Source organism: Vespula pensylvanica, chromosome 6, assembly GCF_014466175.1.
Source record: "Vespula pensylvanica isolate Volc-1 chromosome 6, ASM1446617v1, whole genome shotgun sequence".
Classification (NCBI taxonomy): Eukaryota; Metazoa; Arthropoda; class Insecta; order Hymenoptera; family Vespidae; genus Vespula; species Vespula pensylvanica.
In genome coordinates, this window is record NC_057690.1 from 4,290,139 (window position 1) to 4,305,098 (window position 14,960).

The 14,960-nt window shown below is 30.6% G+C and overlaps 6 protein-coding genes across 7 annotated transcripts; 4 read left to right on the forward strand and 2 right to left on the reverse strand.

Moving 5' to 3' along the window:
• Window positions 1–315: 315 nt before the first annotated feature.
• Window positions 316–747, forward strand: LOC122629892 (histone H2A). The gene has a single exon (XM_043813757.1). The coding sequence runs from the start codon at window positions 358–360 to the stop codon at window positions 730–732; it is 375 nt and encodes a 124-aa protein (XP_043669692.1). The 5' UTR covers window positions 316–357; the 3' UTR covers window positions 733–747.
• A 1,132-nt stretch (window positions 748–1,879) lies between these two features.
• On the reverse strand, window positions 1,880–2,374 carry LOC122629891 (histone H3). Its single transcript, XM_043813756.1, has one exon. It carries the CDS (start codon window positions 2,336–2,338, stop codon window positions 1,928–1,930), a length of 411 nt encoding a protein of 136 aa, XP_043669691.1. The 5' UTR covers window positions 2,339–2,374; the 3' UTR covers window positions 1,880–1,927.
• Window positions 2,375–3,839: 1,465 nt separating this feature from the next.
• Window positions 3,840–4,355, reverse strand: LOC122629961 (histone H2A-like). The gene has a single exon (XM_043813915.1). It carries the CDS (start codon window positions 4,353–4,355, stop codon window positions 3,981–3,983), a length of 375 nt encoding a protein of 124 aa, XP_043669850.1. The 3' UTR covers window positions 3,840–3,980.
• Window positions 4,356–4,635: 280 nt separating this feature from the next.
• On the forward strand, window positions 4,636–5,202 carry LOC122629962 (histone H2B-like). The gene has a single exon (XM_043813916.1). The coding sequence runs from the start codon at window positions 4,642–4,644 to the stop codon at window positions 5,011–5,013; it is 372 nt and encodes a 123-aa protein (XP_043669851.1). The 5' UTR covers window positions 4,636–4,641; the 3' UTR covers window positions 5,014–5,202.
• A 1,646-nt stretch (window positions 5,203–6,848) lies between these two features.
• Window positions 6,849–10,237, forward strand: LOC122629851 (5-aminolevulinate synthase, erythroid-specific, mitochondrial). Of its 2 annotated transcripts, XM_043813693.1 has the most exons (5): window positions 6,849–7,111; window positions 7,948–8,005; window positions 8,445–9,146; window positions 9,303–9,736; window positions 9,812–10,237. In XM_043813693.1, exons 1-5 carry the CDS (start codon window positions 7,073–7,075, stop codon window positions 10,061–10,063), a joined length of 1,485 nt encoding a protein of 494 aa, XP_043669628.1. In that variant the 5' UTR covers window positions 6,849–7,072; the 3' UTR covers window positions 10,064–10,237. The 2 variants fall into 2 exon arrangements, with proteins under 2 accessions (XP_043669628.1, XP_043669627.1); XM_043813692.1 differs by having other exon boundaries at window positions 6,851–7,111; window positions 8,445–9,736.
• An 84-nt stretch (window positions 10,238–10,321) lies between these two features.
• Window positions 10,322–12,155, forward strand: LOC122629852 (beta-1,4-N-acetylgalactosaminyltransferase bre-4-like). Its single transcript, XM_043813694.1, has 2 exons — window positions 10,322–11,430; window positions 11,503–12,155. The coding sequence occupies exons 1-2, from the start codon at window positions 10,633–10,635 to the stop codon at window positions 11,695–11,697; spliced, it is 993 nt and encodes a 330-aa protein (XP_043669629.1). The 5' UTR covers window positions 10,322–10,632; the 3' UTR covers window positions 11,698–12,155.
• Window positions 12,156–14,960: the final 2,805 nt, after the last annotated feature.

Sequence of the window (14,960 nt, forward strand, 5' to 3'; positions counted from 1 at the left end):
CTTCTGAGCTTTACCAGCTTTTTTAACAGCCTTACCACTAGCTTTAGGCGGCATAATGAGAACAGACCTTTACTAATCGCAATATATTCGATATCACGTACGATACGATACCTCGCACAGTTTAGTGAATAATAACCCATCGCAGGGTTTATTTCCTGCTATGTAGTCTATAGTAATTCCGCCCTCTACCAATAGGAGCGCTGTAGAGGCCCAATAACCTTCCCAGCAATCCTATTGGTTCGTGCGGAAGTACGAAAAACTATATAAATGAAATATTGCGGTTACGCATCCTTATTTCTTAAAGAAAAGTTAGAGCTTTGTTACGGTTTTATCAGTTTATATTTTCGAAAAGTTACAATGTCTGGACGTGGGAAAGGCGGTAAGGTGAAAGGGAAGGCAAAGTCACGGTCAAACAGAGCAGGATTACAATTTCCAGTTGGTCGTATCCATCGGCTTTTGAGGAAAGGTAATTATGCCGAACGTGTTGGAGCCGGAGCGCCAGTTTATCTGGCAGCAGTGATGGAATATTTAGCTGCTGAAGTTCTCGAGTTGGCCGGAAATGCTGCTCGTGATAACAAAAAGACAAGAATTATTCCGAGACATTTACAATTGGCGATTCGAAATGACGAAGAATTAAATAAATTGTTGTCTGGAGTGACTATTGCTCAGGGTGGTGTCCTACCCAACATACAGGCAGTTTTGCTTCCAAAGAAAACTGAAAAGAAAGCGTAATGAAAAGTTTGCAAACTAAAACGGCCCTTTTTAGGGCCACCAAATTTGGTTATTCTTATGGAATCATTTCGTTTCGATTTCAACGGATATGTAGATAATCCGATATTACAATTTTAAGCGACCTCAAAAATTTGTCCACACAAATATACTTTATCGATTGAATCAATATCTCGATCTAAACGATAATATATTTTTCAGATATATTCGAATTTTATGTTTTATATTTACAGATAACTGACCTTTATTGGCCAAGGTATAAAGAAATATCGTTTAAAATAATCAGTTATTTGAAATGAGAGACGATACGATTATTCGATTTTTTTATTTTCTATTCGAGAAGATATGATTCCTTTAAAATTAGCATTGTTTCATGAAAATGGTGCATAAATATCACTAGTATATACATATATATATATAGATTCTAGGCATGATCAATAGATTAATTTATTTTAGGATTAATATTTTATTCGTATAGAATCTTACAGAAAAATTTGTAGTTCGAGTGAAAAAATTCGTAATAATGCTGCTCGCCGGTGTACTTTTTTACAGATACCGAATATGATTAGTTTCCCGCCAGTCAGTCGAGTGCTCGAAGGTCGAGCTTTGGAAATACCCGATGTTTTTTATTAGGTAGAAATTTCTCCCTAGCATACACTTGTATTGAAAACGAAGCGTATTTTATTTCTATCATCGAAAATTTTCCTAAGAGAAAGAAAGAAACAGAAAGATAGCGGTTTTTCGCATTGAGTACTTCATATATCGAAGAAAAATAAGAGAATTTAATTTTCTTTCTTTTCGACTTTCAAGATTGATTTTTGAATAGTTCTCTAATCGATTTAGAAATCGGTGGAGTTAAGCAAATTCATCAGAGTATTCTAATTGTTGATTAAATCAAAGACTGTATGAAGCCAAAGAACAGGAAATAATTCTACCAATATAAGGAACGCTAAAAGGAGACTTATATCATAACGTAATTAAGATCAAGATATAACAAGACAGATTAAGATCATTGCATTTAATTTCTTCGTCGCTAATTTTTCAAAAATTAGCTCAATATTTTTTTAAATATAATCTGAAAAATAATTAAATTTCAACATATGGTGATAAATCTTATTTATGAATCGGAGTAAGCCTATCGTAAATAAAGTGTTGGCCCTGATAAGGGCCGATTTTCAGTATTTGAAACTTCATGAAATTAAGCTCTTTCTCCTCTAATTCGTCGAGCTAATTGAATATCTTTGGGCATGATAGTAACACGTTTTGCGTGAATGGCACAGAGATTAGTATCTTCGAATAATCCAACCAAGTATGCTTCACTAGCTTCTTGAAGAGCCATCACAGCTGAACTTTGGAAACGTAAATCGGTTTTGAAATCTTGAGCAATTTCACGTACGAGACGTTGGAACGGTAATTTTCGGATAAGTAATTCAGTACTTTTCTGATAACGACGAATTTCACGAAGAGCAACAGTGCCAGGCCTATAACGATGAGGTTTCTTTACTCCGCCAGTTGCAGGCGCACTTTTTCGAGCTGCCTTGGTAGCCAATTGCTTCCGAGGAGCCTTTCCACCAGTCGATTTTCGCGCAGTTTGTTTAGTACGCGCCATTTTTCAAGATTAACCGTAAATTACACGACCAACAGTTGAGAAACCAATAACTTTTCAGTTACAACCCGTTGTTTATATATACTGTAGGATACTTATACTGATCATTGATTGGACGAAGATTCGATAGTGGGGGAATCAGTAGAGGGGGTTAAACTTTTTGCGCGGGAAAAGTTATTCGTATATTATATTAGTAATTTTATTAAATAATGTATTAATTGTAAATAATGCAATAATGATAAAGAGAAATTAAAATATTTATGTAATATATAATAAAATAATAGTAATTGTTAATGTGAGATAACTGCAAAAATTATGGTAATGTTATATTCTCGGGAATACGATTATAAATAAAAAAAAATTGTATAAATGAAATGAATATTTATTTCAATCACTTCACAGTATTAAAAGAATCATAATACTCATTTTCAATTATTCAACCAATTCATTGACATGCGCATTTGTCTACTTATCGGTCAATCAATAAACAAATATCTATTGTGTCTATTGGATTAGTTTACGGTAATGGTTGAACAAGAGATCCCCCAATAGTTCTTTATTTTATACATAATTGTAGTGCTTGATTGTGCAATTCAAAAACTTAACTGTTTTTAACATTTTTTTAAATATTTCGTCTGACGTCTCGTCATGACCAACAAATTTGAGCCACTGTGATATGGTAACGCAACACATACTTTTTAATATCTTTTTTGTGAAATAAGAATAATTTTCAAAATAATATATAAAACCATAGGTTTTGTATTATTTAATTTTATGTTATATCGATATTAATTCCTTTTCGTTAATATTTGCCATTCATTTGAATTAACCATCATAGTAAAATAATTAATTTATTGTATGGGATATCATGAATTATAGTTATGTCATTATGCTGCTACCTGTGATTCGTTCGTTCATGGATTAAGTTCGATCGACTAATTTTATTTTCTTATTAATTTAAAATAGTAGATAACATCGAATATATATTATGTAGATTTATCTTTACAAGAAGTAAGCAACGGTTTAATTTGTTCAATGTAAACTGATTTTGTCATACAAAAAATTTGTTTTTTATGCATCAATGATAACATTTCTACTAATCACGATTAATCATAATATATAAATTTTAAATGATTATGAATTTGGAAAGGAATTTTTCAAAATTAAGTTTATCTTGATCGAGAAGTAAATATGAAGATAGATATCGACTCGCATATCATGGAATGCGCCTTAAGATAGACAATGTGCTTCATACGTTGTTGCCATATCCTTAACTACATCTGCTACACATTTTTTCATTACAACGTTGCAACATATCGTGACAATTTTTATGCATATTCTTTGTGAGATATGAACCTAGATATATAAAACTTGCATACTTATATATTAACAGATATTATAATGAATCAATTTTTATTTAATGTACTTAATTTAGGATAATAAATAACTTACTACCATTGTTTAGAATTTTGTGAATGTACAAGGAAGATGAACTATTTTCAAGTATAGAGAATGACATTTGTATATATTTAGAACAGTTTTTTACATCGATATATTAATTACATAATAACAAAGAGATAACACCTTAAAGAACAACTAATCTGGTGGTCCTAAGAAGAACCATTTTCTATTTGCAAATTTTTAATTATATTTTCCTCTCTGTTTTTTTTGGAAGCAAAACAGCTTGTATATTCGGTAGGACACCGCCCTGAGCAATAGTTACGCCAGACAATAGTTTATTTAATTCTTCGTCATTTCGGATCGCAAGTTGCAAATGTCTCGGAATAATTCTAGTTTTTTTATTATCACGAGCAGCATTTCCGGCTAACTCGAGTACTTCAGCAGCCAGATATTCCATTACTGCTGCCAGATAAACTGGTGCTCCGGCTCCAATGCGTTCGGCATAATTACCCTTTCTTAAAAGCCGATGAATACGGCCAACTGGAAATTGTAATCCTGCTCTATTTGACCGTGACTTTGCTTTTACCTTCACTTTACCGCCTTTTCCACGTCCAGACATTGCAACTTTCCGAAAATATAAACTGATAAAACCGTAATAAGCTATAGCCTTTGTTTGAGAAATAACGAGAAGTTGCAGCGTTATCGTCTTTATACAGGTCCTTGCGCTGGGAACGAACCAATAGAATCGATCGATAGATTTTTGTGCTTCTACAGTGCTCCTATTGGCAAAAGAAGGAGTCACGGAACATTATATAATAAAAGTCGAATTCTTGCGCGGAATATTAATCTTGAAAATAGAAGTGGAAGTGAACCAATTTCGTCAGTAAAAGATTATCTAGCTCATCATGCCTCCGAAAGCGAGTGGAAAAGCCGTGAAGAAAGCTGGCAAGGCTCAAAAGAATATTAATAAAGCTGATAAGAAAAAGAAGCGCAAGAGGAAGGAAAGTTACGCCATTTACATTTATAAAGTACTCAAGCAAGTACATCCGGATACTGGAATCTCCAGTAAAGCTATGAGCATCATGAACAGCTTTGTCAATGATGTTTTTGAACGAATTGCAGCAGAAGCGTCAAGATTAGCTCATTACAACAAACGTTCGACAATTACTTCTCGAGAGATTCAAACTGCAGTACGTTTGTTGCTACCTGGTGAGCTAGCAAAACACGCTGTTAGTGAAGGTACTAAAGCTGTAACCAAGTATACGAGCTCTAAATAAATGTTTCATTAAATCTCTTGAACTGGTCCTTCTAAGGACCATCAATAACTATTGATGTTGAACATTTTCTTGTATTTATCTCGTAGAATGTACCAATGTCTGTATAATCGCATACTTTTCTCTTTTGGCTTTATATAATATGTATACATATTGCTAATACAATGCTAATATAACATCATTTATGACCAATCATTGTGGATGATGACAAACAGAATTAGGTACTGTATCGAATTTCAATGTTAGGGTTGTTTTTCTAAGTAGTTTTTTATGATAAATTTATTACAGTTCCTGATTTTGTTTGTCGTTGTTAATAATATTTGTACATCTTTCTTCCTAACAAAATTAGATAAAAAGAAGCAAACAAAATAATCAAATTATCCAAAAGAATTTAATTTTGTTTTTAATGTTTCTGTAGTCATTTGTTTTATAGTCGTCTCGCATCTGTTTTATAATCTTATACATCTCTATAGTCACTAATACTCTATAGTCATTTGTTTTATATTATATATAAACATTATTTGTATATATTCTTAAGGTTTATTTATTTTATATCAATAAAAATTAAATTATTTTATTTAACTTTAACAAAGTCGGTCTTCACAAACGAAACACATTTTATGATATATTTCGAATGTACAATTTTTTATAAAGAAAGCGTGAATTATGACTAGAATATCTAATACTTTCTTTTTTGTAATTGTACGTGCTAATCCCCAATTAACCATTTATGGGATGGACAATACCTATTCTCGAACATTATTCTGTATCTCGTTTGTAAATATTTATTTCTGTTACGATTTATTTCTTCTGTTTGGAAATTATATAAAAAGATAATACATTTAATTAACAATTTTGTTTATCTTAGAATTATTTATGTTAATTTATAACGAAAACAAATTGATAATGACTAAATAGTATTCATGCGATCAATAAAATTTTTATAAAAAGGTTCAGTTGTAGATAACGAAGAGTATTATGTTATCGGTTGGTATTTCTTTGGTGGTAAAAAAGAAAACTACTTTATCAATGTATAGTAAGAGAGTCTTGAAACTGTCTTGATATCAGAGAACATTCAAAAAATTTTTAAATTATATAAAATAATTATAAACAAGAGAGAATAAAAAAGTATAGGAAGTAATAGTACTTTAATTCGAATAACAAAAGTTCGAAAAATAAAGTTAAAAAATAAATTAAATATAATAACATATTGGTATATGCGGTGTTTTTCATGCAATACCAATTGTATTAAAAATTATCTTTATTGAAATTATCTAGATCGAAAGAAGTTTATTTATAACTAGTTACAGGGAATTATATTTCATAAAATTTCTTCAACAAATTTTTCGATATTAAATTTCTTCACAACATGACACACGCAATTAAGCTCAAATAAAACTTTTTATCAAATTGATCAGCGAATTGTAAATAAGAATATTGACGCATATAATATTAATAATTGGTCATGAAGAAGAGCATCAAGAGTCACGATAGACATAAATTTGAATAAAACTCAATCGTAAATTCGCAGTCAAGGACTTTTCGGAAATACGCAAAAATATCAATGATTATATTACGATTATTTCATGAGTTTATTGAATATTTTGAAAAATTTTTAAGATTTTGTTTCTTTATAAACAAAGAAAGAAGTATCTAGAAAACCTTGAAAAACAGCTTTTTGTTTAACGATTAGAATGCTAATACAAATTTATCACTTGTATTTCTTATGTACACGTAACAGACAATGACGCACGGAATGAAGTTGTGAATATATAATAAAGTGAATCGCGTTAACCACCAATACGAAAAGGTCATTATAAATGACGATTGGATAAGATCCCCGATTTAAACGATAAGAATGAGTTCGCATAAAAGAGGAAAATCATAACATAATACGCCACCAGATGGTTTGTGTCTCTTAAACTTCAGTTCTTGTGAATTTATTTATTTGTGAAGTGTCGTGTTTTTTTGCAAAAGAAAATCAAAAGGAAAAAAATTGAAATAAAATATCAATTTGTTTCCACGAATTTACAAGCTTATATATATATATATATTTCACAATATGACAAATAACGGCAACTTCTTTCTCCTTTATTCTGTGGTAAGCATTTTTATATTTTTTATATTTTTTAGGCAAAATTGTAATTGAGAACTGAATATTTATAAATATTTTAATTTGAATAGAGATGTATGTGTATATGTTGGATTTAAAATATAAAGAATAGAACCATATCAAACAATTATTATTATTAGACGATTATCGATAATCAGCAAGAACTACGATTACTCGTGAAATCGAAGATCGATAAGAAAAGATGTATGACTGTATATGCTAATATAAATGATTAATATAAATATTTAAGTATTTAATAAGGATTTATTATTATGATTATTTAAGTATTTTTGTACATTTTGATATTAAGTATTATTTTGATTTTTTAAATAATTTTTCAAATATATATCTTGAATAAGCTTTAACATAGATACTTTAACATTTCTCTTTGCGGAAAATATTAAATTCTTAATTAGCTCTTAATTGTTAAATTCTTTAACAAAAAAGGTTAAATACATTTTAATTGATTTTTAACGCAAAAGATAATATAGAAGAGGCAAATGTACAAATAAATAAAGAATTATTTCAAAATTAACGAGATCCCGAGTAAAATTAGAGAAAGGAAATAAAGAATTATTTTCTGTACATTTTTTGAATAAAATTCGATGTTTGTATTCATGATAGTAAAACAACTTCAGTCTATCGGAAGTAGGAACATGAGTCAAGTCAGTTACCTACCAGCTGTTCGTGTACGATTGTCAAAACTCGTTTCTTGTGTCCCCTTTACTTTCGAATCATTTGGCCTTCAGCCACAAATCATGCTCTCATTCTAATTCATCGACATATTTAAACGACATTCATTTCTTATTGGAATCTTATTTCAGTTGACACGAAAGTGCGTTCGATACAGAAGTTCTATTCACATCGTAAATACCGCAAAAGGTAAGAATAATGACTACTTTTATATCAAAATATATATATGTTGCGTCATTACATCCTATAACTTTCTCTTATTCCCTTCCAGTTATCCTCGTATCTATTTAATCACAATCCGTAAAAAACCTTTCCATAAAAAAATTTTTCATTAGTTTCGCTATCGCACATATGGATATTTTCAATATGACGAAATCTTATTAACATATCTGATGACATAATCGTGCTTTGTTATGTACGTTTGAATATTTTTAATCTGACGGAAATATTGAAACTTATCAGTATATCCAGTGACATAATAATGTATCGTTACCGCGTCGGTGACACGCACGTATGAAATAATTTTTTTTAACTTAGTTCATAGTAACAATTATTGTCTTCATAAATTTATATAGTTATATACAAATTTTCTGGTTTTATGGATTGTATGAAAGTTGATTTGTTTCAGCACAAACAAGAAATATGCCCTGCCCATTTTTAACTCGTTTATCTGCCAATTATGTACGTAACTATGGGACATCTGTATTAATGAATTATCGTCAACATTGCCCAGTAATGTCTCGCTTGTCTAGTACATTGGTAGAAGATACGACTGAAGCACAAATTCCACCTGAACCTATAGAAAATCATTGTCCGTTTCTTTCTAAAGAACCAGATGCAATAAAAGAAGCTAGCCTGACAATGGAGGAGGATGTTATTGATTTTATTGCTAAAGAGAAAACTAAAGAGGAAATTCACTTTCCCTATCAACAGTTTTTCCATGAACAAATTATAAAAAAAAAAAAGGATCATTCGTACAGAGTCTTTAAAAAAGTCAATCGTTTAGCTGAGCAATTCCCAGCTGCAGTAGAGTATTCCTGGGGAGAGAAACCTATCACTGTGTGGTGTTCTAATGATTATTTGGGCATGTCTCGTCATCCTAATGTTATTAATTCTGTTCGAGAGGCCTTGGATAAATTTGGTGCAGGTGCAGGTGGTACTCGCAATATATCTGGAAATTCTATGGGTCATGAAATGCTGGAGAAAAGACTCGCTGCTCTGCATCGAAAACAAGCTGGATTATTGTTTACTTCATGTTTTGTAGCTAATGATTCAACATTATACACATTGGCTAAGCTTTTACCAAATTGTCATATATTTTCTGATGCTGGTAATCATGCTTCTATGATACATGGTATACGTAATAGTGGTGTGCCTAAACACATTTTTAGACACAATGATGTTAAGCATCTGGAAGAGCTTCTATCCAAAGTAGATAGAAGTATACCAAAAATTGTAGCATTTGAAACAGTACATTCAATGACAGGTGACATTTGTCCTTTGGAACAATTATGTAACGTTGCACATAAATATGGTGCTTTAACATTCGTGGACGAAGTTCATGCAGTGGGCTTATATGGATATTCTGGTGCTGGCATTGGAGAAAGAGATTGGGTTCTTGATAAAATGGATATTATATCTGGTACTCTCGGAAAGGCTTTTGGTAATGTAGGTGGCTATATTGTTGGTTCTTCCAAACTTATCGATATGATTAGAAGCTATGCAGCAGGATTTATTTTCACAACTTCTTTGCCACCAACTGTTCTATATGGAGCTTTAACATCTGTTGAAATTTTGGCATCGGATGAAGGAAGATCTTTAAGAGCTAGTCATCAAAGAAATGTGGCTTATATGAAATCTATTCTTACTGCTGCTGGACTTCCATTAGAACCTTCTCCTTCTCATATTATTCCATTAAAAGTAATTTCATTAATATACTCTGTCATATAACACATATAGATGTTTTTCTAAGATTATTTAATTTTTATTTTACAGATAGGTGACCCGTTATTATGTACTCAAATAGCTGATATGCTAATACGAGAGAAAGGACATTATGTTCAAGCTATAAATTATCCTACAGTTCCAAAAGGTGAAGAGAAGTTAAGATTAGCACCAACACCAAAGCATAAAAAAGCAATGATGGACCAGTTCGTGCGAGATACGCTGGACGTATTTCATAATTTAAATATTCCTAAAATTGAATCTAAATCAAATGAAATGGCACGTGCAATATCAGTTCATTGACGAATGTATATATTAATGTAATATAAAGATTTCTTATCGTACAAACAAAAATTGTTAAAATATGAAAGTTTATTTATGTGGATACATATAATGTTTTTAGAGTATTCAAGTCATAAGATTTGTTCGAAAAATAAACGGATTTAATTTTAAATAAATGATTATAAAAATATTAAATTATGTCTATTCTTCTTTTATATTTTATATTATATTTTATATAAAAAAAAACAATTTCTATATGAAAAAAATCTATTATTTCACATTATTATCTTATATATTATCTTATTACATATATTATCTCGGTAGGTATATTATCTTACATATGTAGCCCTTCATAATTTAAATGTAAACTATACGCATGCGCATTTTGCGTATCTGTTACTGTCGTCTGCACCCTATGTTTGATTCATTAAAATTAAGTTTTCAGTTATCGCAAAAATAATTAATTAGAAGCCTTCGCATCGAAGTTTTTTATAAGAGAATACATACTATTAAAATTTTGTAAAAGTAGTGTCGATTTTAGAGGAAGCCGTAAGTGACTGTTCTGATTGACATTTGAAAGTGAGGTTAAAATGAGAATTTTTATAAACATTTTTAAATTGTTCGTTGCGTTTCTCTCCAACTACGCACGTGGCCTATTTTATATTGTAACTACAATTTTAATTTTGTGTTATTGTTTACATCCGGCGAGATTCGCTTCGCATTATACATTCATAAAAACTGAAGATATTAATCATGAAATGGAAAGATCATATCCACCAAGAGATAACTCTTGTACCATTCCAATAAGTAATGAACGATCTTCTCAGTTACTATATCCAAGGTATTATATTCAAGAAGATCCAGTTGCCATAGCTCGTCGTTTGGGAATCCTTCCTGGAGGACAATGGAAACCATTGAATTGTTATCCTCTTTTCAACGTTGCTATTATTTTACCATATCGCAATCGACAAAGGCAGCTTACCATCTTTATGAATTACATACATCCTTTCTTACAGGCACAGAATCTTAATTATAGAATATTTGTAATAGAGCAAAGCCCTATGCGAGAATTTAATCGTGCCAAATTGTTTAATGTCGGATATGCGGAGGCAACTAAAATCAATGATTTTCATTGTTTCATATTTCAAGATATAGATTTGATACCACAGAATCTTAACAATATCTATGCTTGCACTAAAATGCCAAGACATATGAGTTCCAGTGTAAATACGTTCCGGTATAATTTACCTTATACTGGTTTATTTGGAGGAGCAATAGCATTGACTCGTAAGCAATTTGAAAGGGTTAATGGCTTTTCTAATGTTTTTTATGGGTGGGGTGGAGAAGATGATGATTTTTATAGCCGTCTACAATCAAGAGGACTTCAAGTAAGTTACTATAAAATCATTTTTACTGTGCCAATCAAAATAATAATATAATTAAATTGATGTTTTTAATAGATTACACGGTTTGGGCCTGATGTAGCAAAGTACTATATGATGATTCATAAGAAAGAATCTCCTAGTAATGCGAGGTTTGCAAATTTAGAAAATGCTGCTAGAAGATATGATACCGATGGTATTAGCAATCTTGAATACAGAGTATTAAATCATCAGCTACGACCATTGTATTCTTGGATATTAGTTGATGTTTAATTTTAACTTTATACTTCATTTTGTATAATCTTTACAGTTCTTTTCTGTTGTACTATTTGCAACTATTAGATATCAACAGTATAATAAAATGTCATTAGGTCTAGTATTTTATAATTTATATTTATGGTTGTACATTTACAAACTTATATACTAATTGTGATTAGAGAGTGATTAGTTGATATTAACAACTAGTATATACAAGGTTTGAATTGTATATATGTGTTTTGCAAATATCATGTTGACTGTGTCATTTTTTTACAACATTATATGCTATGGCTTTGGAGTCTATATAATATAATCATGTCCATATATTCCTAGCTTTGCAAAGATCATGTTTATCGAAGTTTTAAGTGAAATAAATATTACATGGTAAAAATATTTATTATAAATATTTACAGTGAGAATACTTGTGCAAGTAGATAGTATGTAATATATATATTACTATATTATGCAGTATATAAACATTTTAATATTTGAATCTTGCGTTTAAGTGACTAAGCACTTTTTATAGAAATATAATTTATATTCATAACATAAATATGTAAGTTAAACAAATATTGATTACAATGAAATTACTCTCTATTTATAATAGCAAAATATGTTTAAAGCAATAATTATATTACTTCTTTGTATTCTTAAGAAAATATTAATTTTACAAGTAGAATAAATTTAAACAAACTTTTGTATAGAAACAGAAAGGATCAAAAATATTTCATGAATTATGAAATGTAATTTTTACTGAGCATTTATATATTGTGGTATTTTATTTAATTTCGTTTTTTAAAAACATTAAACATTGTCAATAAGTAACTTCAGTTACGAAATGTTAATGTTACTATTATTTTTAATTTATTTATTACTGTTAATATTATTTAAAATTGTGCAAATGACTGAGATGTAATAATACTGATTTAAGAAATTAATAAGACATAAAAGATTCTTAAATAATAAATTTTATTAGTTGTATTGATATGTTGTATTTATTTATGTATTAATAATGTATTTATGCTAAATCTTTTAAAAAAATATTTATTTTCAAAAAATTGTATTATAAAATTATAAATATTAAAATATAAAACATGTAATATTTGCGTACGCGTGATAATGTGGGAGGGAAGACGGAATGTTACATCGTCTCAATTCCTGAAATCTGCATTATACTCATTAGCATAAGAGCATTTTGAGTGATAATATGATAGAATTAAAATATGAATAAGAGCCATTCTCGAAGGGTTCTGTTGAATCTTCGAAAATAACTCAATAATCTAATAGTTACCCTCTTGAACCACAATTTGTGCTGGTGTCTTCGGCATATAGCCAATTCCTTGCTTCGTACTCTAATCACTACTATAGAATATCTGATAATTATCGTTCATCACAAAAAATTAAAACCGCCCTTTATTCTAAAGCGTGGAAGAAAACTAATAAAACTAACGCAACTTTATAACCATTCAAGCTGAAACGAAAAATCCAGAAAGCATCGAAAGAGAAACTAAAATTAGTATATTAATAGCTGAAAATACTAAGCTAAAAATTGATTAACTTATTCTTTTTGTTGTAATTCTATAAGTCTCTTTATCTTTTCAATGCCTCTACTCTACATTATTTTTTCAAAACCAATGACTCTACGCTACTTTGTTCTTTTAAAAGCAGTGACTCTATACAGACTTTTCGAATATCAATAAAATTGGTTAATATTTATTTAAAAATGTCATGAAAAATCATTGGATGCTACAACTTACAAGCGATTATACTAACTATTAGAAAAGAAATTATACAATTTCACTTATAATTCAGAAACTATATATCGTAAATGTCTTCTTGCTCATTTTTTATTAGATCTCGTAAATATCGATTCTTATTTTCGCGAGAGACAATATTAAAAAACACAATAAAATATTTAATATTTTAAATAATTATAATTAACACGTTTGAACAAGAAGACTTTATCCTGATCTAAGATATAAATAAAAAAAAACAGAAACCATACACGAGTAAATTTCCGAAGAAACTACTACCGAGGGCACCTTATAAATAATAATTAATAAAGGTAGATAAGAATAAATAGAAATGACAGCGAATATAAGAGGAACAGAAAAGTTTTCTATGTGTTTTCTTAAAAAACTAAGAATATTGATTTATTCAAATTATTTATCAGTGGAAATATAACAAACAATTTAAAATGTAATCAATTTAACATTTAACTGAACTTAGACAGACGAGAGATATTGTAAAAATATAGAAATATGCAGCCATTCGCCCGGTAATACTTGCGTTTTATAATTAAATGTATAATTTAGTTACAGATGTTAAATATAATTGACATAGATTTCGATATTTCGCAAGTACTACCGACCCAGGTCCCACCGCGTGGAGGTAGCTGCATTTGGGGACCCACGGGCTAACGGGGACTCTATTCTAAAATTCGCGTGACCGGCGTGATCAAATTATCGGCGTTCTATAAAACGAAGTCCCCGGTAGGACTTTTAATCGCGCCCGAACACTCCCGTGAGTGTTAGAATTACGGTGACTCTATTCTAAATTCGCGTTCGCGACGTCCACGCACCAACCGAGAATTCAGGTGGCTAACAGGAGGAGGGTCAGTCCACGCTTACGGATAGCAAAACCATACCACTCGGCAGCACACGAACCGACACACGACTGGTCATTATTCGGTTTAGCAATCAAACGAAGTCCATTACCGCAGGACTTTTAATCGCGCCCGAGAACACTACGCCTGTGCCCGCCGACACAGGTGTAAGTGTTCTTCCTATCCTACCCGTATTCGCGTCTAGCAATCGATTATGAAGCGAATCTTTCGACGATATATCGGAACCTCGCCGATATATCCAAAACCGCGAAGAAGAGGACAAGAAGAAGAGAAAGAGGAAAAGAAAACCGGAACATGCGCGCACGTGAAAACAATAAAACTCGGAAGAATAGACAGGAACCATATCCGGAAGTTATAATGAACACATGCACCTGTGAAAACGAAATGAAAGTGAAATGAAAAGATGGACATAGAAAAGAAAAGAAAAGAGAAAATGAATTCAATCGAAATCAGAGTACGGAAATCGAGCTGAATTTTTGGTACTGAAAGAAGGAGACCCGCACAGAAGCCCACGCCCAAGGGCCCATCCCAAGGGACCCACCCGAGAGAAACTATGATAATCTCGAATAATTATTTCAATTATTACATAGCTGTGCCGTTCAATGAATTGAAATGATTGCATATTTATTGCCGAATATACGGAAAGTGTAAG